Source organism: Silurus meridionalis, chromosome 10, assembly GCF_014805685.1.
Source record: "Silurus meridionalis isolate SWU-2019-XX chromosome 10, ASM1480568v1, whole genome shotgun sequence".
Taxonomy (NCBI): Eukaryota; Metazoa; Chordata; class Actinopteri; order Siluriformes; family Siluridae; genus Silurus; species Silurus meridionalis.
In genome coordinates this window covers 567940-595192 of record NC_060893.1, presented here as the reverse complement: position 1 = coordinate 595192, position 27253 = coordinate 567940, and the positions used below count along the sequence as shown (strand labels likewise).

At 43.7% G+C, this 27253-nt stretch overlaps 2 protein-coding genes across 2 annotated transcripts in view; one reads left to right on the top strand and one right to left on the bottom strand.

Moving 5' to 3' along the window:
• peak1 (pseudopodium-enriched atypical kinase 1) overlaps positions 1 to 25879 on the top strand; it is a 65272-nt gene extending 39393 nt beyond the window's left edge. The window contains 6 exon segments of the mRNA XM_046859572.1: positions 11591 to 14280; positions 14283 to 15090; positions 17919 to 18051; positions 18053 to 18149; positions 20640 to 21349; positions 22134 to 25879. Of these exon segments, the coding sequence (XP_046715528.1) occupies positions 11727 to 14280; positions 14283 to 15090; positions 17919 to 18051; positions 18053 to 18149; positions 20640 to 21349; positions 22134 to 23264 (5433 nt within the window). The 5' untranslated portion in view covers positions 11591 to 11726 and the 3' untranslated portion in view covers positions 23265 to 25879.
• The window catches only part of LOC124392483, a 30082-nt gene continuing 13019 nt past the window's right edge, over positions 10191 to 27253 (bottom strand). Inside the window, exon 3 of the mRNA XM_046859568.1 lies at positions 10191 to 10513. The gene's annotated coding sequence lies outside the window, so the exon portion shown is untranslated. The remainder of the gene's footprint in view (positions 10514 to 27253) is intronic.

The window sequence follows — 27253 nt, the reverse complement described above, 5'->3', positions numbered from 1 at the left end:
TCACAAGTCCAAAAGAGTAGAAAAAGCAGAACAAACTCAGCAACTTCGAAATCTATACAGCAGTTCTCACACACATACACACACACACACACACACACACACACACACACACACACACACACACACACAGACTCGAAAAGAAAAACCCGAACTAAAATACAAAAATAATACAAAAACAAAAAAAGCTTTAAATGTAAACGGGAGCTGCTGCACCAGGCGGCCACTCGGGCGGCGCCATTGGAGTGGGAGATGCCTTCATCTTCCTTCTTAACAGGGCTCTTTCACCCCTGGAAAAGGCTGGAGCACAGTCAGAGTCATATCTTTTGACTTCTCTAGTGCTTTTAACACCATCCAACCTACGCTTCAGAGGGATAAGCTGGTGTACATGGTGGTGGTCCATCGTCTGGATACTGGATTACTGCACAAACCGACCACAGTGTGTGAGGACTTGTGACTGAGAGTCTGACATGGTTGTCTGCATCACCGGAGCCCCGCAGCGAACCGGAGCTCCGCAGCGAACCGTCCTGGTGACTTCATGTTCAGCTCAGGAACCTGTCACCTGCAGAAGTTCTCTGATGACTCCACAATCGTCGGCCTGATCACAGATGATGATGACAGGCAGTACGGAGATCTGATCTAGGACTTTGTGGACTGGTGCCAACAGAGCTGCCTCCAGATAAATGCGTGGAAAAACCGAAGAACTAGTGGCACTAACACACCAGTGAACATTCAGGGAAAGGACATTGAGAGAGTGGACTCACAAATACCTGGGAGTTCATCTGAACAGCAATCAGGACCGGACAGAAGATTAAGGTGTTTTGAGTACAGCACTACTGGAGAATCTTTTGGACTTTGTGGTGGCTTAGACATCTTCTATGGAGTGATCTGCTGGTGCAGCAGACAGGAACAGACTGGACAAACTGATCAGGAGGCTCAGTCCTGCAGATACAGGAGGTGGGAGAAGGAGGATGATGGAAGCTCAACTATCATCATTGCTGGAGAACGAGGTGAAGATGAAGGCTTCAATTGTTGGAGACTGTGAGATTTTCAAACACAAAGCCTATTAGAGAAAAACACCTTGAATGTCTTGGTATGTTGGAACTGAGAAACATCTACTGTTGCATGTGATGTGTGTGTAAGGTGCAGTAAAAGTTTTGCAGTTGGCTTTGAGAGAGAGCGCACGAGAGCTTCGCCTACCACATTTCCATTCTCCGTTCCAGTTGTTATGGTTACGCTGGAAGACAGGAGAGAGGGAATTATAGTATCTCATTCTGTGGAGCTGAGCTCTCACTCACACAACAAAGCAGCACTCAGACAGAGAGTCATGCTGAAGGTCCTGGACACTGATACTAAAGGCAGTGTCTTTTTCCATCGTCTCCGTCACCTGAGAAACTAATGATCTCCAGGAGTAATTACAACAACAAAAAGCAGCCATGGAAAACTTTCAAATTCAGTTTTTACCCCTAAACAGCTCGGGTTCAGTCATGACAACTCGCCTTACTATGGAAATGAAAGAAACCTGTAATCCTGAAGCACTTCCCTCAGAACTGCTGCTTCAGAACAACCTGGCTACAAACTTCTCATATGCGTTGCTCTTCCAGGTTCTCGAGAGAACCTCACAGCAGAAGCTAATGAAAGAGCTCAAAGCAGTGGTGCGTTTTGGCATTATTGCTTTTTTATTTCATGATGAATTGAAGATTTAAACCTGAACTGAGCAAAAGATGTATTTTTAAACAGCATGTGGTGATGAGCTCAGGATCATCAGAACCGAGGCTACATTTTTATCCCTTTTTATCCCCATGCAGCTGTCAGACTTTTTTACTAACATCGACCTCACGTCCTGATTTCTATTTCCATCCCACTCGTCCAAATTCCCAATTTGCTGCTGTCTGTCAGTCCCAGTTTCTCTCAGAATACAGCTGTGACTCTCCATCTTCTTCTTCTTCGTAGCTTGGTGGGTTTTTTGTGGTTTTATGAGACCTTTCCAAACCGTGTCCAATCAAAAGCGATGAAAGTGTAGAAATATCTCAACAATGATTCTGAGAAATTCAGAGGCACCTGAGATCTGAGTGACTTTTCGGTGTCCCCTGAATGAGGACGTGTTCCGTCTTGATTTTCTCCAGGTTTTTATCTCAGACCACCTTAAGGAGTATTTCTTTGCCACAGCTGCCTCTAGCTCTCTCATTAGAGGGAAACTTAGAGATAAAGTTCTATGGACAAATAAATGAATTGGTACTAATCTATTTATATCTAAAAAGTTTTAAACAAATAAATTTCCAACAAAAAGTTTCACTTCTTCTGTAATATATGAACAAAAAGTATTGGGACACCAGATTTTCTTTTGGTTCTTCTCCAGAACTGTTACCACAAACTTGCAGGCACACAATTGTATATGATGTCTCTGGAAGCAGCAGCCATACATTTCCCTTTAATAAACTGGGAGACCCAAATCTGTTCCTGCATGACGATGCTCCTGTGCACAAATCCAGCTCAACGGAGATATGATTTCCATGGGCTGGAGTGGAAGATCCCCTGCTGTAGAGCTCCAACCCAATTGAACACCTTTGGGATGAATGTGAATGCTGAATGCACCCCAGGAACCTCCTCACCTTCTCATCTACATCTACCTGACTTTACCAACACACTTGTAGCTGAATTTGCACAAATCTCCATAACCTCACTCCAAATCTAGTGGAACATCTTCCCAGAAGAGTGGAGGTTACTATAACAGCAGATGTGGACTAAATGTGGAACGGGATGTTCAAAAAGCACAAAATACAACATCTGAATGAGGGAATATCATATAACGGAGACATGTAGAATGTGTGCCAAAGCTAATTCGAGCTGTTCTGGCAGTTAAAAAGCAGTGGTAGACTTTCCCAAGATACTTTGTTCCTCTTACTCATCGTCTCAACCCTTTGCTCCATCCAGCATCACAATATTTCAGAGGAAAAACCCTAAACCCTGGTCTGTTCAACGCACCAGAGATACTGTACATACTCTCACTCTCCACTCCTGTTTACTCCTCAGGACGTATCCAGGCATGCACACTTCCAGAGCGCCAGGCATCACGTAAAGAAAATAACACGCTGCATATTCCTTCTGTTTCCACCTTTTTTTCTTTTTTCTATGGGCAGTGTGCAGTAGAGCCCTTAACTGTTTACCCCAAACATCTAAACCTTTACCTCGACTCCGTAATCCTTTACCCTCGAACCCCTAACCCTTCCCCTTGACCCCTAACCCTTTACCTTGACCCCCTAACCCTTTACCCTCGACCCCCTAATCCTTTACCCTCGACCCCCTAACCCTTTACCCTCTGCCCCTAACCCTTTACCTCGGCCCCTAATCCTTTACCTCGACCCCTAACCCTTTACCTCAACCCTAACCCTTTACCTCACCCCTAACCCTTTACCTCAACCCCTTATCATTTACCCCAACCATCTAAACCTTTACGTCAACCCCCAACACTTTACCCATAACCCCTAATCATTTACCCTTAACCCCTAACCCTTTCCTCTCTTTTCCCTAATCTTTCTCCTTAATCTCTAGCCCTATGCCTCTAACTATTACCCCTCCCCAAACCCTTATATCCACCACATGTCATTATTCAATTCCACTAAACCCCTAACCTTAATCCTTACCCGCAGAATCCTAACATTTACCCCCAGCCCTGATCTCACTGCACAGCATATGTAGTTATATAAAAATAAGAAGCTCAAACTCACAGTGTGAAACTAAACCTGGAACTGCTTCTTTACTTTACTTTATTAATAAATTTTAGTCTTTAAGTCTGCAGCAGTTTGAACTTTACTGCTATGGCAGCATAACATTTATAATAATAACATTTTGACAAATGTTTTCTCCTTGTTTCCTGGAATTTTGGGACAAAAAAAAACCCTTTTGCATTAGAGCATGGGAGAGGCACGTACGTCTGCCTCCTGTTGCGTGAGCACTAATATATACGTGGGCATGTGCCATCATCCTCACATGTTGTTTGCCTTGGAACAGATGTTGGTGTTTGTCAGCCTGGTGTGTGTGTGTGTGTGTGTATGTGTGTGTGTGTGTGTGTGTGTGTGTGTGTGTGTGTGTGTGTGTGTGTGTGAGAGAGAGCTCAGTCAAGATTCTCTAGTAGCATGTGAGTCATCTTGTGAAGGAATAAATACTAGTGCAGCTCTCGTACACTTACACAGACCTGACGAAGCTCAATGTGAAGTCACGGCACAGAACAGGGAGTGCACTCACCTCAGACATTATCACTGCTGCCAAGAGGACCTGATAATATTTCATACTGAGGAAACACACACACACACACACACACACACACACTTGTGCTTTTATTCTGAGATTTATTTTTGAACATGACTACATTTATATGCATAGATATGAGCTTCTTCTCCCTCATCAGTAAAATAATCACCTTTCCTTCCTATGCTGCATTTATTACATTTTTTCCACACACACACACACACACACACACACACACACCCTCCCTCCCACTCATAGATGACAGAGCTTCCCTGGTATCTGGCACTGCTCTACACACAGCAGTTCAGGTCCGAGTCTCTGCTCAAATTTGGAAAACATTTAACAGCAATAACAACAATAACACGGAGTCTGTTTTTGCTCGGAGTTTTGTCTCCGTGTCGACTCTGGAATTTCCTGCTGCAGCTCTTCAGTGAAAGTTGAAGGAATGCGCCGGAGTCTGATAAGCCTCTGAACATTTATTTCGCCCCAGTTAAATATCAATATTGTTTATGTCATGAAAGATTGTGCTGTTAATTCCTAAACCCGAATATAGGGGACGCTTCATTTACCTCAAAAACTTCACCCTTCTGAGGTAAATAAAATGCCATCTTCTGTCTCTGTCCTTTCAAGGTACGTGTGAGGGGAAAAACATGGACGCCTCAAACTAGCTACTGTGTGAGTGACAATGGAGATGAGCCTCCATGTTTTTTTCCTCACATAGCATCTTGAAAGGACAGGGATGGAAGAACATCACACTCCTGAGGTAAATGGGAAAAAACAAAACAATGGACGCCTCAAACTAGCTTCTGTGTGAGTGGCTATGAAATGAGTCTCCATGTTGATTTGCCGTTTAGGAAGCTTGGGAGACCTCTCGGAGGTTTCGATTTGGATATTGGAGTTTGAGGTGTTGCACTGTTTGCTTCAAGGCCTCGTGATTGCAGCACAGTGGTGGTGGATGGTGCACAGTTCCATATGACTGAAACCCATACATGTAAAGAATCGGTGTCCTTCAGCAGTTGCTGGAGGTTTAGCAGTAGTGTTCAGCAGTTTGTGGAGTGGAGTTTCTGTAACTGGTTTTAACAGCAGCTCTAACAGCTTTAAGTCTCATACACTATATGGACAAATGGGACATCCATTTCAGCCTTATGTGGTTCATCTCCAAAATCTCCACACAATTTTATATCACGTCTTTGGCATTAAATGTTCCCTTCACTTGAACCAGGAGCCCCAAACCTGTTCCAGGACACAAAGTGAGCTCCTTAGAGCTACTTTTTCCATGGCTTGGTGGAGAAGATCTCCTGCTGTAGAGCTCTAAGACTAACACCTTTGGAATGGTTTAGACTGCTGACTGCACCCCAGGCCTCCTCACCTTAACCTGGTGGATGAATGAACACAAATCTCCAGGAGTTACACTCCAAAGTCTAGTGGAACATCTTCCCAGTAGAGTGGAGGTTATTATAAAGACAAATGGCGACTAAATGTTGTAGATTTAATGTAAGTTCTTACAAAGTATGAGAACAACAGTAAAACTCAAATTAAAATATTCCCACTACACTCCTTTCTCACCACGTTCACCATCCACAGCATGGTCCTCGCTACTCTGGAATCCATGCGACCTCCATCAGTCATGCTTCAGGAATGCAGTCTGGGACCTCACACTGAGTCATAGCGCTGGGCTTTTGGGGTTTCTGGTTCTTTTTCTTCTTCTTCTCTTTCTGATCTGCAGTGTTTTCGGGCTCCGGCGAAGTCGTGGCGCTTACACACACAGAGTGCAGGAATGAAAAGCTTTAGAAACAGCCGGGGAATTGTGCAGCCGTAATCTCTTTTTTCTCTCCTTCACTTTCTGTTGTAATTTCTCTGTTTTCTCTCTTTCTTCTCTTCACCTCCCCAGGCTATGCGCTTCATTAATGACTTTATATAAGCCTCGGTGCGTCGCATTCTAATGCGAGGGTGCTGATGAGAACGAGCTCCACGTGGGAGGTCTGGGGTGTAAAAAGGAATGTTCTACTTCCAGGCATGTGGTTGCTTCTCTGTGCGCCGCTAATGGGCGTAATCTGCTCCATGCACTGTGAAGACTGACACGCCACACCCTCACACTGAGGACAAGGTCGGGCGGTTGTTGCTAGGTGATGGCTGTTCAAGCCCACTTGGTTGCTAGGGCACTGCTGGGTGGGTATGAAGCGTCTCCGGTCGGTCGCTCGGGCAGCGCTGGAAGTGATTATCACTGAGCAGCTTGTTTTTTAGTAACATGACCCACTCAGGAACAGGAACGGGAGTGTATCAGCATTGTGGCTCTTGGAGCAGTGTGTGTATTGTGTAGATCTTTTCCGTAGCGTAAAGAGTTTGTGAGTGCTGAAGTTTCCGGATCGACGGCACACTGCTCCATCGGTTCAGAGGCATCACTTCAAACGCGTGTGTTATTCTATTCTCCTAATGATGTGGGCTCCAGGATTCCACATGCACATCAATCAGGTTTGTGATGAACAACTGCAGACTGCAGACTCGCTGTAGCTGTGAGAAGATCAGCAATGCAAAGCACATATTCATATTAACCAACCCGAACTGTTCAGACCTCCATCTCTCTCTCTTTCTCTCTCTCTCTCTCTCTCTCTCTCTCTTTCTCTCTTTCTCCATCCCTATTTCTCTTTCTCTCTCTCTCTCTCTCTCTCTCTCTCTCTCTCTCTCTCTCTCTCTCTCTCTCTCTCTCTCTCCTCTCTCTCTCTCTCTCTCTCTCTCTCTCTCTCTCTCTCTCCCTCTCTCTCTCTCTATCTTTCTCTCTTTCTCCATCCCTATTTCTCTCTCCCTCTCTCTCTCTTTTCCGTCTGTTATTGTGTTTCTAAATTCCTGAACTAAATTGCCACAGTTTTTTCTCGTCCCTGAGCGAGCAGTCATTATCTGGTGCAAACGAGCGTGAAGAACCACATGAACTCGGACAAGAGAAGGAATTAAAACCGCTCTATAAAAGCCCGGTGAGTTTACGGATGAACGTGTAACCCCAGTGAGATGATAATCCCTGTCCTCAGAGCAGAGCGGAGCAGCGAGTGACTTTATGAAAGAGGTGGAATCGCTCAGATGATCAGATGATGAGACATTTGGATGCCTGTGAGATTTTATTTCATGGCCTTGTCTACGTCTATTTTCAGAGCAGTGCTCAATAATGCATGACTCATTCCTCCAAACAGCGCTGAGTGCATATGGAGCCGAGGAACACGCTAACTGTTCTTTTTAGAAAAATGTCAATAAATGATTAGCATAGATAGAATGTTTTACAGTCTCACGCTACGATTATAATAAATAAATATTACACACACTGGGCCGGTGAATGAGAGGAAGTTCTGTGGAGTCCAAAAGTGACCTTGTGATTTGTTGTTACACATTAATACATATATAATAATCATTAATATCGATTAAAACAGTGATAATGCCACTTATTCATGTTTCTTTTTGTTATGTTTTAAATAAATGAGACAATTATGTGGCATAAATTGGTCTTAGTGTTCCTTATATGCAGAACTGTAAGTTTAAGCAGCGGACACTGATAAAGATGTCATGTTCCCCGCCGTGTCCGAGATTCACATCAGTGCAACACATTTTGCGAAAGGCCTGTGTGTCGACTATTTTCTTTTTTCTTTTTTCCATTTCAAACACTGATCGATGTTCTGCGTCTGCTACCTGTGTGGAGATCAGCAGTGCAGCTGGGTTGTGGGTTGCCAGGTTGTGGTTACAAATGGGTTGAAATTTGTTTGTTGTGTCCATTGTGTGAGCTGAATTCGTTTTATACGAGCAACTGGACAACCTTATTAATAAAATAAATAAAATATCTCTGTGATTATTCATATAAGGAGGTTTGGGCCATACAAATTACAGGAGTTTCACAAGAGCAATAACAAAACAGGAGGGGGGGGGGGACGGGAGACTCCCAAGAAAAACGCGAGTGTTGACAGGTATGGAGTAGTGTGTTATGAGTTGTTCTTCATCTGGGGTTGTATTTATTTAAGACCTGATGAGGACCAGATGAGTTTTACGTTCCGATGCATAAACCATAGAAAACAAAAAAGGTGTACTTTCTTTTTCACATGACTGTATATAAAGATTAGTTTTGTCTGGTGACTCTAAAGACCTCACTGTCCGCACACACGTACACACATACACACACGCGTACACATACACACACACGTACACACATACACACACGCGTACACATACACACACACGTACACATGTACACATACACACACACACACACACACACACATACACACACGCGTACACACATGAGTACACACACAAATACGCATATACACACACGCGTACACAGAAATCTCTCTCTAAGATTTGCTTATTATTATTTGATTATTTAATAAAATAAATGTAATGTGACTATTAGCACTACTTTCTCTGAGTGATTTGGAGCAGCAGAATTTTCAGTCTAATGACGCGAATATAAAATAACTAACACAAACAAACCTTGCAGTCAGTTTCCATCCTCAACCTGAGAACGTTCTCACCACATGATAAAGAAGACAGATTCTCAGTATTGTCTCAGTTTAGAGCTGCCAAGTAAATATCTCTCAATCTTCCTCTCTCTGTCTCGCTCTCGCTTTATTACTCTCTAAACTAAAGGTCTGTGTGAGAGCTCATCAGTGTGAGAGCTCATCAGTGTGAGAGCTCATCAGTGTCGGCCATCAAAGCAGAACATTTACATCTGACACATAGAGATAAAGCCCAAGAAAGAGAAACAGCCTGAAACTGCTGTAGGTGACGGAGGAGAGGAGTGAGGAGAGGAGTGAGGAGAGGAAGAGAGGAGTGATGAGAGGAGGAAAGGAGTGAGAAGAGGATGAGAGGAAGAGAGGAGTGAGGAAAGGAATGAGGAGAGAAAGAGAGGAGTGAGGAGAGGAGTGAGGAGAAAATAAGAAATGCAGAGAAAATAGAAAAGGAGAGATGAGAGGATAATAAAGTGTATAAAAGCGAGAGGAGAAAAAAGAAGAGATAAGGAAAGAGATAAGAAAAGATGTGCTACTGTCTGAAGGATACTTCCTTTTGTTTCAGACCTTACGTGATGTTTCCTGTAGGTGGAATTCCAGGACCAGAGTTCAGTCCACTCTGACACACACACACACACACACACACACACACACACACACACACACACACTGCAGATTTATTAGCACTTTAGTAAAAATGGTTGATTGATTGTAAGTAAATAATAATTGAGTATAAACCCTAAAGGAGACGGAACAGGGATCTGAAACACCTTCTGATGAGTCGTTTATGGTTTAACAGGAATCTGTTTTCTTTACTGTACAATGATTCAGCTTTCCTCAGTATCGTGTCTGCATTCATTCTGATTTCTCACGTATCCAGATGTGACTCTGATCACATCATGTCTCATGTCTCATGTCTTTGTGCAGTAGTTAATCCCAGGCACTCTTCATAAGATGTTTTTAAGTTGAAAAACCTTTGCGATGATAAATAATTGACTCTTTTATACGAGCGTTTATTTACACTATATTGGGACGTTTTAAAACGAGCGTTTATGTACCCAATTTATATAAATGTATACAAAGATAATTAGAAAATATGGGCAAAGTTTTGTGAACTCATGACTGAGGCTGCAACAACTCATCAATCAAATGATAATAATCGATAATGAAATTTGTTGTCAATAATGCCATGATTGATTATTTGGGATGCTCAAGTTACGGGTTCGCTTGACCATGAGAACTCAGCTGCTTTGGAAGTGGAGGAGAGTACAGGGTCAGCAGGGAAAAGTCTGCGTCCAGGTCATCCAAGGCAACGACAGCATTTTATATTAAACACAACAAAGAAGACTGTAACCTGTAAACTTCTCAAAATGTCAAACTCACTCAAATCTTTACGCCCACACATTTTTTTCTGCTTCTAACATCAACTTTGAGGATTAAAAGTTCACCTGCTGCCAAATAAATAAATCCACCCACTAACAGGTGCCATGATGGAGAGAGAGTCAGTGTTACTCACTTCACCACTTATTGGTCATAAAGTTCTGGCTGATCGGTGTATAATTTATCATTGAAAATATTAAGGCACTGGTATGCAAGGCTAAAGAACATCAGGGAAGCGTGTACCCATGCACCCAAGGCTGCTCCATGATTAGCATTTACATACTTGCCTTTGCACCTTTTCCACATCTGGAAGATTGAATGCTCCATCTGCTAGACGGTAGCATTCCAGTAAAATGGTGGCAATTCCATGTGGCATCAGAGCTTTCATTTTCGAAGGAAACCGCCTAGAAAGGAAGGCAAGCAATGTCAGATAAACCTCAAACCTGGGAATTTATTATGCTATAGGCATAAGGTCAGGTGTAATGCTAATCCTACAGTAAACACCGATTTGGTCAAATTATGACGTTTCTTTGAAGTTCTTATTCAAACTACCTGCTGTTTTTAGCTTCTCTAAATGAGGTTAACTGGAGGTGGGCCTGGGTCATGTGTGAGTTCCTGCAGGTCGAGCTGGGGCTGAAAAACTACATGCAACAGATCTTATCCGAGTGCTAAATATAGAGCGGAAAAATGCTTGACGGTTTCTCTCGGTTTCTCTCTCTCTCGCCCTCCCTCCCATCTTTTTCTCTTACTGTGTGTGAATGCAGAATAGAGTGCACATTTTATCCACCATTTTTTTTTGTTAAAGAAACACACACAGGCACATTATTCTCTTGTCATGTTTCTTTGTGCCATTCAGTTAAAATATGGTCATTTAAATCAAATATCCAAGTGCCAGGCACACTGCACCCCCTGCTGGAATCTACCAACAAATGCAAGTTTAGATATTAGAGCAGTTTTGGTAATTACCTTCTAGTGGTCAACTGATTAATCAGTTTTGCACCAATAATTGATTTCTGAAATCCAAACCGATAGATATTCTCGTTTCTGGTCCGCTGTCATTACAAGAGTGGCCTCTAGAGGCGAATCATTGACACCACGTGCTGTTTCTTTTTACCAGTGAGACCGAGCGGTGCACCGAGAGCACTATATTATATTTATTATTTACAATGTAATAATTATAGAATTATATTTATTAATTAATATATTAGTATTTATTTTTTTCAGCACATTTTCATTATTCAGTACTGTTTTTTTTTTGTAATAAGTTCAGTTCTATTTACATTGTGTGTGTTTGTTTTTTATCCAGTATTCATTTTAAAAGATTTAAAAAATCGGTTGAGTTTCCAACTTAGCTATCGGTATCTGTAAAATCGGTTGACCTGTAATACCTGCACAATTAGGTAATATTATAAAATAATACCAGGATAAATATTGCAATAGTAATGAATAGCATCTAACCCATAAATATATTTGTTTTTCAGGTGGATTTGTCAGTAAGTAACAGCTGCTATACTGCCCCTGGACTGTAGCAGTGGTGAGCAGCAGTGGTGCGGCAGCTGTGCCATGTGATGGAGCGATTTCCTGTCCACTGAGTGTGCTGCTGTCAGCACTGCAGACATGTCTGCTTGCAACACCTTTACTGAACACGTGTGGAAGCCAGGCGAGTGCAAGAACTGCTTCAAGCCCAAGAGTCTGCACTGCCTACCTGAGGGGAGTCCACTCAAGTATTCCCCTGAACAAGTCCTCAGCCAACACAGTCACACGTCTCCAGGTGGCACAAATAACATCAACCACCCATCACCCACAGGTGTCAGGGCTATTACTAACGCTAACCTTGCTAGCAACCCTCAGAGAAGCAGCAGTTCTTCCCGTTCGGGCCAGTTTCGCCCTCCTGTAGCAAAAAAGCCTACAATTGCTGTAAAGCCTACCATGATGCTCCCATGCTCCGGAATGGGCCTAGATTTAGAAGGAAATGCTCAAAAACTGGTTGAGGGGGCAGAGTCTGGAAAAACTTCAGCGTTTACCATTTGGAATCACAATGGCTTTAACAGGAAGAGGCCCACAGAACCAAACAACAATGAGAGAAATGATGAAAGGGTAGAAATGGGGGGATTTGCCTCGTTCTGCTCGCCAAGCAGTAACAATAACAGTGGCCTAACTGATGTGTTAAAGGAGATTGCAGGTTTGGACTCGGATCTTAGCTCCAATAGGGACGACTTTTTGGGCCGGATCAGCTGTTCATATAGGCGCTCATTGGAGAGAGGCTTGCCTGCTGCCAGCTGTCTGGCCTTGGGTCGTAGCGGTAGTGCAAATAAACATGTTTCTTTGAGCAACAGCGCTGAGATTATCAGTTCCGAAGGGGGGCGCTTCTGCTACCCAGAATTTTCTGTTGATGGAGAGGAGGATGAAGAATATGAAGAGGAAAGTGAGAGTGATGATGGTGAGCATGAGAGCTGGGATGAGAGTGATGAAGAGCTTTTAGCTATGGAGATCCGGATGAGGGGCCAGCCACGCTTTGCTAATTTTCGTGCTGCAACACTTTCTCCAGTTCCGTTTGCAGCTGGTAAGAAGTGGAACACTGTACCTCTGAGGAACCGCTCCCTGCAACGGATCTGTGCTGTCGACTATGACGGCTATGATGATATTCTAAATAGTTACCCTTCCATGGACTCCAGTGGAGCACCCAGCCTGCTTCCATATGGCTCCAACCGCCAGGGCAGTGGTTTCCTGTCTAATTCAGAGTCTATCACCTCACCAGAATCGTCATCATCTCTGCCTGAAGACTCCTGCACCTCCAGCAGTGGAAGCAGTGTTTCTCGCAACCAGCCTAACGGGTTACACCCCATTCCGTTTAGTAGAGACTCTGCAGTACATCAAGATCCAGTGGGCCGAGCATTTAGCTCACCTAAAGCCACTGAGACGCACAAAGCTGTTCTGGCGATCAGATTACAGGATCAAGACATCAATCAGAGAGAAGGTGGCCCTCTTCCACAGGCCCTCCCTGGCCAGCCAATCACGATAAGCTTTAGCCCAACAGAGGAGCAGCCTAAACCTTACAGAGTAGTGAGTTTGGAAAAAACTCCCATCTGTAAGCCTTACACTGTGGTTGATGTATCAGCATCTATGGCTAGCACTGAGGAACAAACTACTGAGAGCACTGTGAAGCCTAAATGCCCAACCACATCACTGGGTCCTCCACCCTACCCAGGAGCCTCAAAAAACATCCCCCTCTTAGCCTCTCATTTCTCTCCAAAATCACCTGTATCACCCAAAACTCCCCTTTCACCCAAGTCTGCAGCAGTATCTCCAACCACTTCAATATCTCCATTGAATTCGGTTTCTCAATCAGTCCCAGTCTCTCTAAGTACTGCCTTGGCCAATGCTGCTACATCTAGCCCGTCCTGTAAGAAGCCTGGGAACATTCGTTATCAAGAGGTGTGGACGTCTAGCACTAGCCCTCGGCAAAAGCTCCCCAAAGTAGAGTTGCTTAGCGGGACGCCCTCGGGATCATCAGTCCCTCCCAGACACGTTAACCATAAATCAGCTCCCACCTCCCCGGTTGCTGGTATCTCCTCTTCACGCACCATACCCGTGAAGTCACCTAATTTGTCAGAGATCAAATTCAACAGCTATAACAATGCTGGCATGCCTCCTTTCCCAATCATCATCAGAGATGAACCTACATATGCACGGAGTTCCAAGAATGCAGTAAAAGTTCCCATTGTGATTAACCCAAGTGCATATGATAATCTGGCGGTGTATAAAAGCTTTCTGGGTGTATGTGGTGAGCTGCCACAGGCTAAACCAGGAACAGGAGGTCGAGTAGCCAGCCACACGTATGAGGAAATCGGCAACTCTGAGAATGCTCAGGCCTCACCAACAGAGCACAAGCTCAAAAAACTTGTCTCGGCTGACACCACGGAAGAGAGGGACACCACAAGAGCAGGAGCTCACAGTGACAAAGGCAAAAATACTCCAGAGTGTAGTACATCAGCCAACATTTCCGTTACTGTTTCGAGCCCTAGAACAAATATTGGCCCAACTCTTAGCACTGTGTCTAGCAGTCTGACAAAAAGCAGCTCTGTTAAACTCAACAGTAGCTCTAACACCGGTGATGACTTACCTGCATCAGGCAGCAGTGAGGGCCAGACCCCTCTAGCACTGGGTCAGGGCACAGGGAGAAGGCCAGCAAGGTGCTGTCTCAGATAGTAGCCTCAATCCAGCCACCCCAATCTCCTCCAGACTCGCCTTCTTCTCACAGCAAAACCTGCAGCTTTGAGGAGCTCTACTCTCTTCCCCCTGATGCAACTAAGGGTACTCTCAGCAGACCCAAATCTCTCCACTGCCCTCCAGACAGCAGCCTGTCCAAATCGCACACGCCATCCAAGCTCTTGCCGAAGTCCCAGAGTGCCTCAGCAGCCGAGGCTTGCACTAGTCCAAAATCTGAACCCAGTGCCCCCTTCCCTCCGCCCAGATCCACCTCTTCCCCATACCATGCCAGCAACCTGCTTCAAAGGCACTTCAGCAACTGGACCAGACCCACAGGCTCCAGGCCAAGTGACGGGGATGTTAGCCCCGGGGTAGAAGGCAGACGTTCTGCTGACAGTAACAGGCCTAAGCGTTGGATCTCCTTCAAGAGCTTCTTTCGTCGGCGAAAAGATGAGGAAGAACAAAAAGAGAAAGCAGAGAAAGAGAAAGAAAAAGAAAAAGGAAAGCTTGTGGGCTTGGATGGTACTGTTATCACTATGTTACCTCCTCCTCCCCTCCAGAGGCAGCATTGGTTTTCCGAGTCAAAAACCGATGATCCCAACCAGAAACCCACCATTATATTCACCTATAAGCCAGACAGTGGGGCAGGAGGCGATGGGGAGGCAGAACTCAGGGTGGAGGAATGTAATGCAGTGGCAACTGGAGTGCTGTCATACAACCAGCCAGGCCCACCGAAGAGCAGAGCCAGCCTTTTGATCAGCAAAGTGATGAGGTAAGTGCTTTCTATTATGGATGTGTAGCGCATCTACTGATAATTATATATTAAAAAAAGTGAACATTGTCTCAACGCAGATTTATAGAGATAAAACGGTCATAATAGATTGTATAAGTTTGTTCTTTACAATTGTGGGTTTGTCCCTAATGAGCAAGCGATGGCATGAGGAAAGAAACCTTGAGAGGAAGCAGACTCCAAAGGGAAATAGTGCACCTGTGGTCCTGAGCACATTGTAGTAGACTGTTGATATTAATTACAGTCTGAAACAATGCTCAAAGTTCTTGAATTGCTCAGTAACTTCAGTGATCTTTAGGTTGTTGATGTGGAACCATCTCCTGCTGTACAGAGTGGTTTTTATTTGAAGAGAGCTCCATGAGGGCATGAGGATGAATCGAACAGATCAGAGAGGAGAGGGACAGGCGGACTAGTCACTGGTACCTGAGGAACTTGTTTAACTCGAGAGAGAGAAAGTAAAGAGAGGTGACAGGGTTTCTTAGGCCAGGTTTATGCTTGTTGTTAATTTTGAGTATACATTAAAATGGAGGCCATTTGGTGCAAATCATGATGTAAACAGTGGAGAATTTTAACATCTTATCCCTACCAAGGTCCCTGTGAGACTTTTTTTCTTTTATTAAACCCATTTTGCCTGAGTTTCCTACATCATGTATATTATTCAATGCTTTTATATACAAGGTCGCAGTATGCAGTTGTGCTTCTGAGCAACATGATGGTGTTTTTGTTCCCGAATGAATCATTTGTTTAAATGATTCGTTTCAACCGCAATGACTCACTTATTGACAGTGATTTACTGGTGGTTTTAATTTCACATTTAAAGTTTCTTCATTCTTTTTTTTTTTTTTTGCTGAAGATGTTAAGATATTCGTTGTAAGTGACGACGATGGACAGTATTAGAAATGAGTTTATTAGAGGGACAGCGCATGTAGGACGTTTTGGAAACGAGGTGAGGGAGGTGTGATTGAGATGGTTTGGACATGTGCAGAGGAGGAACATGGGGTATATCAGTAGGAGAATGCTGAGGATGAAGACACCAGGAAGGAGGAAAAGAGGAAGACCAAGGAGGAGGTTTATGGCTGTGGTGAGAGAAGACATGCAGGTAGTTAAGAGGCAGATGTAGAGGACAGGGGGGTGTGGAGACGGATGATCCGTTGTGGCGCCCTCTAATGGGAGAAGCCGAAATAAGAAGAAGAAGAAGAAGAGTCAAGGTTTTATGTTTAAAATATCAAAACATTACAGATGCATTTGTAACTGCAGGTTTGAGCATCGCATGTCCCTCTGAACTGCATTAACCAGTGTGTACATGCATGTAAATACCAGTTCAGCTGCAGCTTCTGTTTTCTCTGCATTAAAGAGTTTGTTGGTGCTGATATCATTTGTTTGGTAGCAGGTAATTTCTGCTGCTTGTGTTTGAGTGAATTCTAAACAAAGCCTAGCCGTGATTGCAGGAAGGTGCTATGTGTTGCCCCATGAGAATATATGGATATATTTTTCTTCACGATGCTTTCTATGTAAGTTTAAGGACTTAAGTCTAGTTTTGAAACGATACACTTCAGCGGAGTCTTTGCTAATCCACAGACAGGGGCTGCTATAAGAGCATGTCTCCCAGGTAAAGGAAGTGTTAATCATTCTGCCCTTTGTGAGCACAGAGCACAGGGTGTGTCAAGAGGCATGCCGAGTATAGCTGCTAGCTAAAATACCTGAGAGTACAGAGAAAGAAAAGGAGGGAGGGAAAGAAGGTTATCCACTGAGGACTCTTTTTTTTTTTTTCCTCCTTCGGGCCTGAAGGTGTGAGAGTTTTTAGTTATGGGCAGCTGTGTGAGCGAAAACAGCAGGTAAGCGCCGTTCTCTGACTGGGGTGTTGGTTTATGGCTGTGTGTGCGGGTGTGCGTGCGTGCGTGCGTGCGTGTGTGTGTGTGTGTGTGTGTGCACTTGTCTCATTAGCCATGAAACTGCAAAGTGGTCATTGGTTCAGGCAACTCAAACAAGTTCTAACACTTTTTCTGGCTTGCAGAAATATGAGAACATGGAGCAGCTCACCATGTGTTTTTAGGGTGGTTACAGTTTCTTTTAGTGTTTTATTTGTGCAAGTGATCTAAAAGAATCCAAGTTTATCCTTCAGCAGATAATCCTTACATACTTACTCTACTACTATCGCTTTGTGTTGTAAACAAAAAAGTCAAATTATATTCGATGCACTGTTTTTAAAATGGATGCATCACATGATCAACTTTTATCTCGATGCAACTTGGTGATTCAATTGAACGATGTTTAATGTAAAATAGTAATAGTCATGTAGTTCAGCTCTGCCCTCTATTCCTCAGCTGAGTTCCTTCTTCAGAGCTTGTATTTTAAGTGGACATGTTTGATGAAGCATCTAAGGCATCATTAGGCATCATGGGAGATCACACAGCGGGAACCTCTGAGTGTTTTTACAGCTGTGCCCACTGGCACTGTGATACAATACAAACTGTATTTAATTAGTATGAATAATAAACATCCTCCATGAAAAGTAATGACAGAAGGAGACAGTAAACTTTTCTTGCCTTTATCACCTTTTCACCCTATTAAAGAATAACAATCGTTCACATGTCACATGTTCATTACAGATCAGATCAAATTCCAACATGGTGACAGTGAAATGCTTATTATTACTATCCAACATGAATAGAAACAGAATCTAAAATGATATTTAGATGGAATACTAGATGGAGAACATTAGGATGAAGCAGGTCTGATCTCATGCTCTACAGGCAGAACAGACCGTTGTGCAGATGTTGACGAGTTTGTATTTTCTCCATCTCCTGCAGTCAGATGCCTGTTCAAGGCCCAGAGACTGATCCTACTGCCATCGCCTCTTTGCCAGCCAAGCAGAAACTGCCGACCGTGAACGAGCCGCCCGGCCTCTCGACACACCCCGTGCCCGCCCCTCTCGCCCAACGTCAGTCTAGGAGAGCCAGAGGACGAGGAGGGCACACACACACACTCTCACTCACACTCCACTGCCTCCAGCTCTTGTAGTGCAACATACACCAACTTAGGTAAGTAACATCCACCATACTGTATAAACTGCCATACAGTCACACACACACACACACACACACACACACACACACACACATTCAGAACAGCACAGTTTATGTAGGGTTTCTTGAGGATGTAGTCGTCGCCTGCATGATTTACACTAAACTAATATTCACAGAAGGACCACTTTCAGGGAAAAGGAATTAAACGTCCAGGAGAGTTATTATAGCAGGACACAGTCATAAATCAAATCTAAGCTTCAGTTGTTTTTTTTTAATTGGGATCGCCCAAAGGCCCGAATTTTATATTCAAACACACAAAACAGCCACCACACAAAAATTAAAAAATACCCCGTCTCTAACCAACGCCAGTGGAAGCAAATATTACAGCGTAATCCACATGTACGTGAGATATTTGTCCTTGTCATATTAATTTTTCTTTTTTTTTTTTAGATACAGTAAATATCATTACATCATGTTTCTCGGTTGATTTCTGGAAGCACGTCCTGCTCATTAGGTTATTGAAAGGTTTTATCTCCAGCCGAGACTGAACCTCCTGGCAAAGGCAACCAGGTTTCGGGTTAAGATATTCTGGTACTAAAGATCCAGCAATCTGCCATCAGTCTTCAAACCCAAAACATTAATGATTCACCGCCACATTTTTTTTCAGTCTGCTACTGTATCTCATTGTTCTCCTTGTAGGAGTTTCAGTATCTGGAAAATATTGGATTTTTGTCTCGTCTGAACACAATGCATGATGGTTCTGATATTCAGTGCAGTTCAGTTGATTCCACTTGATTGTGCTCAATCGCACTTTAATTGGTTTTGTAGTGGTATAAAAAAGTTTAGATATTTGTTTGAGTTCCAAACTTCAAACCTCAGTTCAACCAGTTATGAAAGGTGCCAGTAATTCTGGAAGGATTCAAGAAGTATTACATTGTATTTTGGTGTATAAACGATACTGTTGTACAAATGCTATAACATCTCTAACTACTACCAAGCTGAAAGGGTTGAAGTGCATAGCTGGAAGGACTACTTTAGGTTCCAAGGTACTTAAAGAGACTTACTGTAAATGCACAAATCAATACTTATTTGTTGGAGTGTCTGTAACAGTGGACTGTTAATAGAAAATCTGAGAAAATTCTGTCCCTGAATTTCAACTCATTATGATTTATTCAGTCTATTGAAATTAGAATTAGTATCTATTAAATATCATTGCATAAAGTGTTAGAATGTAGTTTACAAGGTGAAAGTAATTCAGTAAGTAAGACAGTGTGTTACCTCGAGGTAACGTGCTCAGTGATGGTACGTTATTAACACGTGCTGAATAATGTATTTGGAGTAAAGGCATCTTGCAGTCATTTAAATTGCAGAAAAATACGTAGAAAAGGACGAAGCTGCAGCTGCATTTCCGTCGATTTTTCACTCATTGCAACGTATCAATAGTTATTATTGAAAATCGCCAAATGAATCTCGTCAGATTGCTGTGTTTATTGTGTGTTCATCTTTAACAGAACATTTTATATATATATATATATATATATATATATATATATATATATATATATATATATATATATATATATATATATATATATATGCTTATAGAGTATGGTAGTGGAAAGATAGCTCTGCTTTGCTGAATTATGTACTGTAATTAGTTATTGTATTAGGGTCCCTGGTGGTCTAGTGGTTAGGATGCGGCGCTCTCACCGCTGTGGCCCGGGTTCGATCCTCGGTCAGGAACCATCCCCAGCCACTCTTAGTGCCGGTCCCAAGCCCGGATAAATGGGGAGGGTTGCGTTAGGAAGAGCATCCAGCGTAAAAACGTGCCAAATCAAACATGCGGAGGATCCGCTGTGGAGACCCCTAATGGGAGAAGCCGAAAGAAAGTTTTAATTAGTTATTGTATTATTTGTAATTACTTATTTATAATTTTTAACAAATTACAGTATACTGCCCTATGTTGGGTCGGCTAGGCCATGTTTTGTTTTACGATATTGTCATCTCTGTCGTAATTTGGGGACTTCCTGTGTAATAATAAAATAGCCTGTTTTCAATGCCTGAATAAACACTGCCACACTTTGTGTTTTAGATTGAAGTGGTATTAAAGCTGTGTAGTGTCTTTTTAGAAAAAAAAAAGAATGTGATCAAATTTAACCTCATAAATAAATGAAATATGAGTAGAGAGTAGAGACCAAGCTCACTGTCACTCATAGTCTATGCTCATATAGATAAGTGACAGGTCGTTCATGAACGAGTCTTCTCAAAGTCTTCTCAAATGTGACTCAGAAAAACAAGTCGTCTCAGAGTGATTTGTTCATTTTGAACAAGTCTTTAATGTGACTCAGAAGAACGAGTCATCTCGAAGAGTCATTTGTTTATTTTTCAATTAAGCAGATCTTGGCTTGTTCAGGGTTGTCCAAAGCTTTATAAATGGTGAGTTTTCGCTGTGCATTTATTTAATAATTGTCATTGTCCCTCTCTGGCCCCTTCCCCACTGTCCAGGTCAGTCAAGGGCCAGTTTGATTCCCGCAAAGCACCCAAGACACCCCAAGTCCGCTGATGACACTCTCCATTCTGAATCGGAAGGATTCAACGTGGGCCCCAAATCCACTCCGCCACCATTGCCGAAGAAAAACATGCCACGCGCCAATACAGAGCCGTCAATGACCAGAGACCCGATGAACCGCCGGCCCCTGGTCGAGGCCAAGCCAGGTGGTGCCAGCTTGAGCGTGGCTAATCCACTCTATGACCTAGACTCTACCTGGGACACGGCGAGTCAGAGCTCCTCACTCAGCTCGGACGCCCGCCAGCTAGACGAGTCCGGAGACTCTCTGGAGAGGCCAGTGGCCGGGGGAAGCAGCCATTCTCGTTCAGCCAACAGCAGCACGGCCCTAGATCGGGAAAAGCTTGGCTGCCGCAGCACAGAGAGTCTTGCAGCCGGTAAATCGCACAGACTTGCTCTTTACAGAGGTCTAGACAGCTGGGAAGAGGTTGCAGGCCGAATCCGCAGTCTCCACGCCGACACGTTGCGCAAACTAGCCGGCCGCTGTGAAGACCGCTTTATGGCTGGACAAAAAGACCACTTGCGCTTTGGCACAGACAGCTGGTCCCACTTCCGACTGACCACGGGCAAGCCATGCTGCGAGGCAGAAGACGCCGTGTACTACACGGCCTCGTACGCCAAGGACCCGCTCATTAACTACGCTGTAAAGGTAGGGCTGTTATTTTTTTTCTCCCTCTTAGAGTTAAACTCTAGCGAAGTACTTCAGCCGATCCAGTTGAAAGAGTTTTTAATGTGCAGTCGGTAGACTGACAGGCAATTAGCATTCTTGAGTGTGGGTGAAATGAGCAGACTTTTGATGAGAGCGAGCGCTGGATTATTTGCATGAGAAAGCCGTATGTGTCGGAAGACATCAAAGACTGTTTATGATTTTCACTCGTGTAGATAAACACATCCTTTAGACCGAGTCACTTGGAAAAGTCCCAATTAAAAGCCTTCTATGTCAAAGCGTTCTCCCGCCTCCACTTTGCACAGCACTTGCACACTATGTTTAAATAATTACTCTCAACGAACTTTAGGGAAAGTTTTCCAGATACTATTCGGGGGGGAATTACGTGAGATGTTTCTGTTTTAGTGGATTTAATGGCAAGTGTGGCATCCTTTCTATTCAAAAGTTGTATAAAAGTATAAATAACAATGGTTACACAATAAATCAAAATTGTTCGTGACATCTCGGGGAGTTTTTCCTTGCCACAGTCGCCACCGGGTCGCTTATTAGGGACAAACATACAATTATGAGGAACAAACCTATAATTACTGAACAACCTGTAAATAAAAATAGTGGCAATTGTGCAAATTGACAAGCACAGGCAAATATAGGTTCAGAAGTTTTTGTGTTGGCCAGGAATCAAACCCGTGTCACCTGGTTGGAAGGCAGCTCTGCTCACCTCTATACCATTTGTTAAAGTTCACCTCTTCATCTCTTTATTTCCCAGATCTGCAGGTACAAGGTAAAGGAGACACAGCAGCAGTTCTTCCACAGCCTGGCTGTTCGACAGAGCCTTTCTGTGCACTTCAACATCCAGCAGGACTGTGGCCACTTTCTTGCAGATGTGCCTGCCCGGCTACTGCCCTGGGAGAACGAGGAGTCCAGCGAAGATGAGAAGGATGAAAAGAGAGAGGAGGAGCGAACCCTGGAGCAGAAAAGCGGCGGGAGCAAAGAGTTGCTGTCTGAATGGAAGCGGCATGCCGCGAGAGGGCAAGGGAACTTAGCAGTGTCAGAGGACTTGGCGAGCCACAGCGGGAAGTTGCGTAGCCGGGTGGTGGTAATCACACGTGAGGTCCCTTTCCAGACAGTGGCTGATTTTGTGCAGGATGGTGCAACAAGACATTCACGCAACCCAGAGCTCTATGAGCGCCAGGTATGCCTGCTGCTGCTTCAGCTTTGCTCTGGCCTAGAGCACATGAAGCCATACCACGTGTCACACTGCGACTTGCACCTGAAGAACCTTCTGCTCGTGCACTGCCAGCCAGGAGATCCGTGCAACCTTGAACTTCCGGAGCCCAACAACAACACCACGTCCGCTTCCTCTGCTTGTCCAGCTCGCCTCATCATCAGCAACTTCTCTCAGGCCAAGCAGCAGAGCATCGTGCAGTACACCGAGGGGGATGAGTTCCAGCTCGGCCTTCTAATCTACGAGATGCTTCACCAACCCAATCCTCTGGTCGAGGCTGCCGGACCGAAAAAAAGGGAGCAACTGCCTCCACTCCCCACACGTTCCCTATACTCTCAGGGCCTGCAGCGCCTGGCAGGTCTTCTGCTCCACACCGATGAGTCGGAGCGCGTCGGTGTGGCCGAAGCTCGCGCTTGTCTGCAGTGTCTGCTCTGGGGGCCTCGCGATGACCTCCTGCGCAACACACCTCTTCCCATTCAGCGCCATGCCGCGCTGCAGAACTGGCTGGACTTGAAGCGTACGCTCATGATGATCAAATTCGCAGAGCGCTCGCTGGATGCCGGGCACAGTGCCAGAGGAGTCAGCCTGGAGGACTGGCTCTGCTGCAAGTACCTAGCCTTCGCCACCACCGAGTCCATAGACAGGGTTGTACGTGTTCTGCAGCAGCTTTGAACCTCCATGCTCGGGCCCCAGGTGTCCTCAGACTGCCACTCAGCTTTCCAATCCCAGGCCGAGTGGCCCATGCACATTTTTGCTATAATTTCTCGTCAGTTAGGTTTATTATTTTTATTTTGAGGAACTTGCAAGACTTCTTTGTGCTTTATTAATTTGAGTTTGTGTTACTTAAGTACTGAGTGATGAAGAATTTTAGATCAATGCTTTTGCTTTTTTTTTTTGCAGTTGGATTCATTATTAGAGATTGTTATTATACTTTGTTTTTGTTTCACTGTATTGTTTTTATTATTATTGTTATTAATGTGACACCTTGTGCAGAAAGACTCACAGTTTGGCCTTCATTATAAAATGCTCCTGTTTACTCTAGCTGTTTGGGAGAGCACTGATCTGGCATCAGCAGCTCGTCTCCCTCGCTTTAGCTTTAAGGATTTCAGGATTTCAGGTTTTTACAGCATGGGTCTAAGCGATTTCATATGATTACGAGGTGGTGTGAAAAGGTTTCGAGACTCACTCTGTTTACAATAAAGTTCTTTATTTATCTACATTTCCACACGATCACCTTTAAAATAGTCCCCTTGCACAGCAATACAGTGCTCCTAGCCTTCATCTGGAACGTGTCCTGGAAGTCTTCTTTTTGCAGAGCATCAAGCAACTCCTTCGTTTAGTGTCAGCTCTCCGCAACGGCAAGCTAGATCTCCATCTTTGGGAAGAGGGCTAAGTCTGCAGAAAGCCAAATCTAGCGAGTAGGGTGGGTGCGGAAGTGAGATCATGTTGTCACGTGTGAGAGGCACTCTGTGACAGGGTAACGCACGTGGTCAGGACAGTGCCAGTTGCACAGCTCCCAATGTACACCGGACGATGTCTTTTCGCACACTGACTTATGAAGGTCGGTGCTTCCTGTGACTGTGCGTGCAGCCTTGTGCTGCCATCTGTTGGCATGATACAAAAGTCTCGAAACTTTTGATACCACCTCGTACAGCGATAATGATAGCAGAATGATAGCATGTGGTGACAGTGGGCCGGTAAAGCATGTAGGTTTCTGCGCTGTGTGGAAGCATACGGAGTACGTTATAGCACAGCTGAGATGGGAGCTAGATTCACCCGAGCTTCACGCTCATATTCTCAGCTCAAACTGTACCCTCTTTAGTCATGTCACTCACTCACAAGTCTGGTTTTCCCTTAATAGTTACAATTTACAATGAACTCTACGGCTACATCGCATTCACGAGTACGAGACAGCCGATGTGAACGATTGATTCCAAAGCAGACAGAGTGAGATATTTTTGTAACGTCACGATTAACCAAAGTGTAAGAGACGGTTGGCGTCTGCTTCGACGTTAACGCCGGTGTTATTTTTTAAGAATTTAAATGCGTGCTTTCGCCCGAAGACAAAAGTCCTACATTATTAAAGTGTCCTTATGCAAAGACGCACGGAAGAAGCAGCTGGAAAGATGCATCGGAGGGGGAGTTTCGGTTGAACGTGCAGGTTCGAGGATCCGCAGCACTCTGTTTAGAGTTCCAGTTCTCATGACCCCGACGATGAGTGAAAGATCCGATCAGCCTCTAAAAATGATGGGTTCCGAACGGCATCCTTTTAGTTTTTGTACCTTTTTCGGATTTTATGTGCAATCAGTGTAAATGATCTGTTACATATGGAAGCAGTATTTAAATATAGTGTATGTGCTTTATATTACACAACATTCATTCAGTACAGTTACTTCCTCTCGGCACATAATTAATGACGACGCCTTCCTCAAGGCACAGCTTCTTTTTTTTTCTTTTTTTTTTTCACTTTGAAACATAATTTCCATAATATTCACAAGCTTGGATGAGAAGCTGTGTGTGTGTGTGTGTGTGTGTGTGTGTGTGTGTGTGTATGTGTTTGAGAGGGAAGTATGTTAGTGTGCACATTTAGCATTTTTATTACATTTTGTATTATTGCGTGTGTGTGTGTGTGTGTGTGTGTGTGTGTGTGTGTGTGCGTGCACTTAATTGGAATGGATATGGGCTGAGGAGGTGAGAATGTGAAGCTCTGAAGTCAGCAGCAAGTCCTATTTGTTCCTACACAGGCTCCAGGGATCGACCCCGTGGGCTCAGATGCAGTAAAGAGAAGAGAAAAGCCGTCTAAGGCATTAATTGCAAATCGCTGGAATCTTATTTACTTTTGCATGAGCATTGATAACTCTAGAGCAGTGTTTCTCAACCAGGGTTCTCCAGACTCGTTGTGGTCCATGGAATTGTTTCCAAAAAAAACCCAACATATATTTACACTATATAGACTATATAGTTTGTGGCACCTGACCATAAAGTTGGTTTGTGCTTTTTGAACATCCCATTCCGCATTTAGTCTCTGCTTTCTTTTCTAGTAACCTCCACTTTCCTGGGAAGACGTTCCTCTAGAATTCGGAATCGTTGAGATGATTCAGTATTATGCGAGTTCACACTGTGAGATTGTTTTATACTCCTTTTTAATACTAAAATAATCCCAGTATCACACTGTAGGATCTCAGTTGTCATAATATCAGACTGTACGACAGTCAAAAAACGTCGCTAACGGCAGCTAGCAGCAAACCAAAAACAATCTGCCTCGAGAATAAAAACGTCAAAAAACACTCCTTTTTCTCCATTTCTCAATATGTTTCTCTTCACGTTGTAGTGTTCAATCGACTGGTTTCCACATTTTCCCTGAGGTGGTTTGAAGTTCTCGTGTTCGACGCTAATCGCGGCATCGCGTTTGCAAATTTTAGCCTCAGATTATACAAATTTTAGGATTTTCTACATTTAAACCAAATTGTGGCCAAAATTGCACAGTGTGAGCTCTGCATTAAAGCTGTTAGTACAGTCAGGTTCTGATGTCGTTGAGAAGGTGAGGAGGTTCCTGGGGTGAGGTCAGTGTTCACATTCATCCCAGAGATGTTCAATAGGTTTTGGAGCTCAATAGCAGGAGATCTTCCACTCCAACCCATGTAAAGCAGATCTTCATGGAGCTGGATGTGTGAACAGGGGCATCGTCATGCTGGAACTGGTTTAAGTCTCCCAGTTCAAGTGAAGGGAAAATGGAAAGCTCACACATCTGAAGACGTCCGATACAATTGTGTGCCTCCAATTTAGTGGTGATCATGTTGGTTGTTAAGGGTTGCGTCAGCACAATCGCATCGTTTCCAACATGTAAATGATCATTCAGAATGACGCTCAAGCCGAGTGTAACATTAGCAATAAAAAGGGAGAGTTTTTGCACTACAATGTATTTTGTGTGCAAAATTGCTGAGTGATTTGAGAGTTTTGTGCCAGTGTGTTAAGTAAAGTGTGTGTCAGTGTATAGAAAATGTTCAAGCATGTTAATGTGACTTTCAGGCAGAATATTGTGTTACACTTGAACAGGGGCCCCCGAACGTTTTCTGTGAGGGCCACATCATTTCTGTATCGGGCCGGAGAGACTAGCAGTGTTATTGTGGAGATTTTAAACGTGACGTGAGCATCACTGTTCAAGGGAAATATCGGCTCTTAAAACAGCATTATTACGTTATAGATCATGAGATTTTTTTCATATTCATTACACATTAAAAGTTGTACTTATGCATGTGTTTGGTGGGTGAATCTCACAATGTTGTAACTGGGCTGTTATAATTAGAGGTCGATCGGTAGTGGATTTTTAAGATATCGATAGCGAGGTTGGATCAGACTCGCCGATAACCGTTTAATAATCAACCAACGGATATTGAATAAAAAAAACACTCCATGTGAATAGTATTTTCTTACAAAAATAAAAAACAGTACTAAATCATGAAAATGTGCTTAAAGGAAATAAATATGAATATATTCATGAATAAATGATTTATAATAAATATCATGTAGCGCTCTCCGTGCAGCGCGCAGTCATACTGGTTAAAAAGAAGCGGCACGCGATGTCAGTGATTCGCCTCTAGAGGCCGCTCTCGTAATGACAGTAACGTTTTTTGTTGATAGCCGATAGTTCCATCGAACTA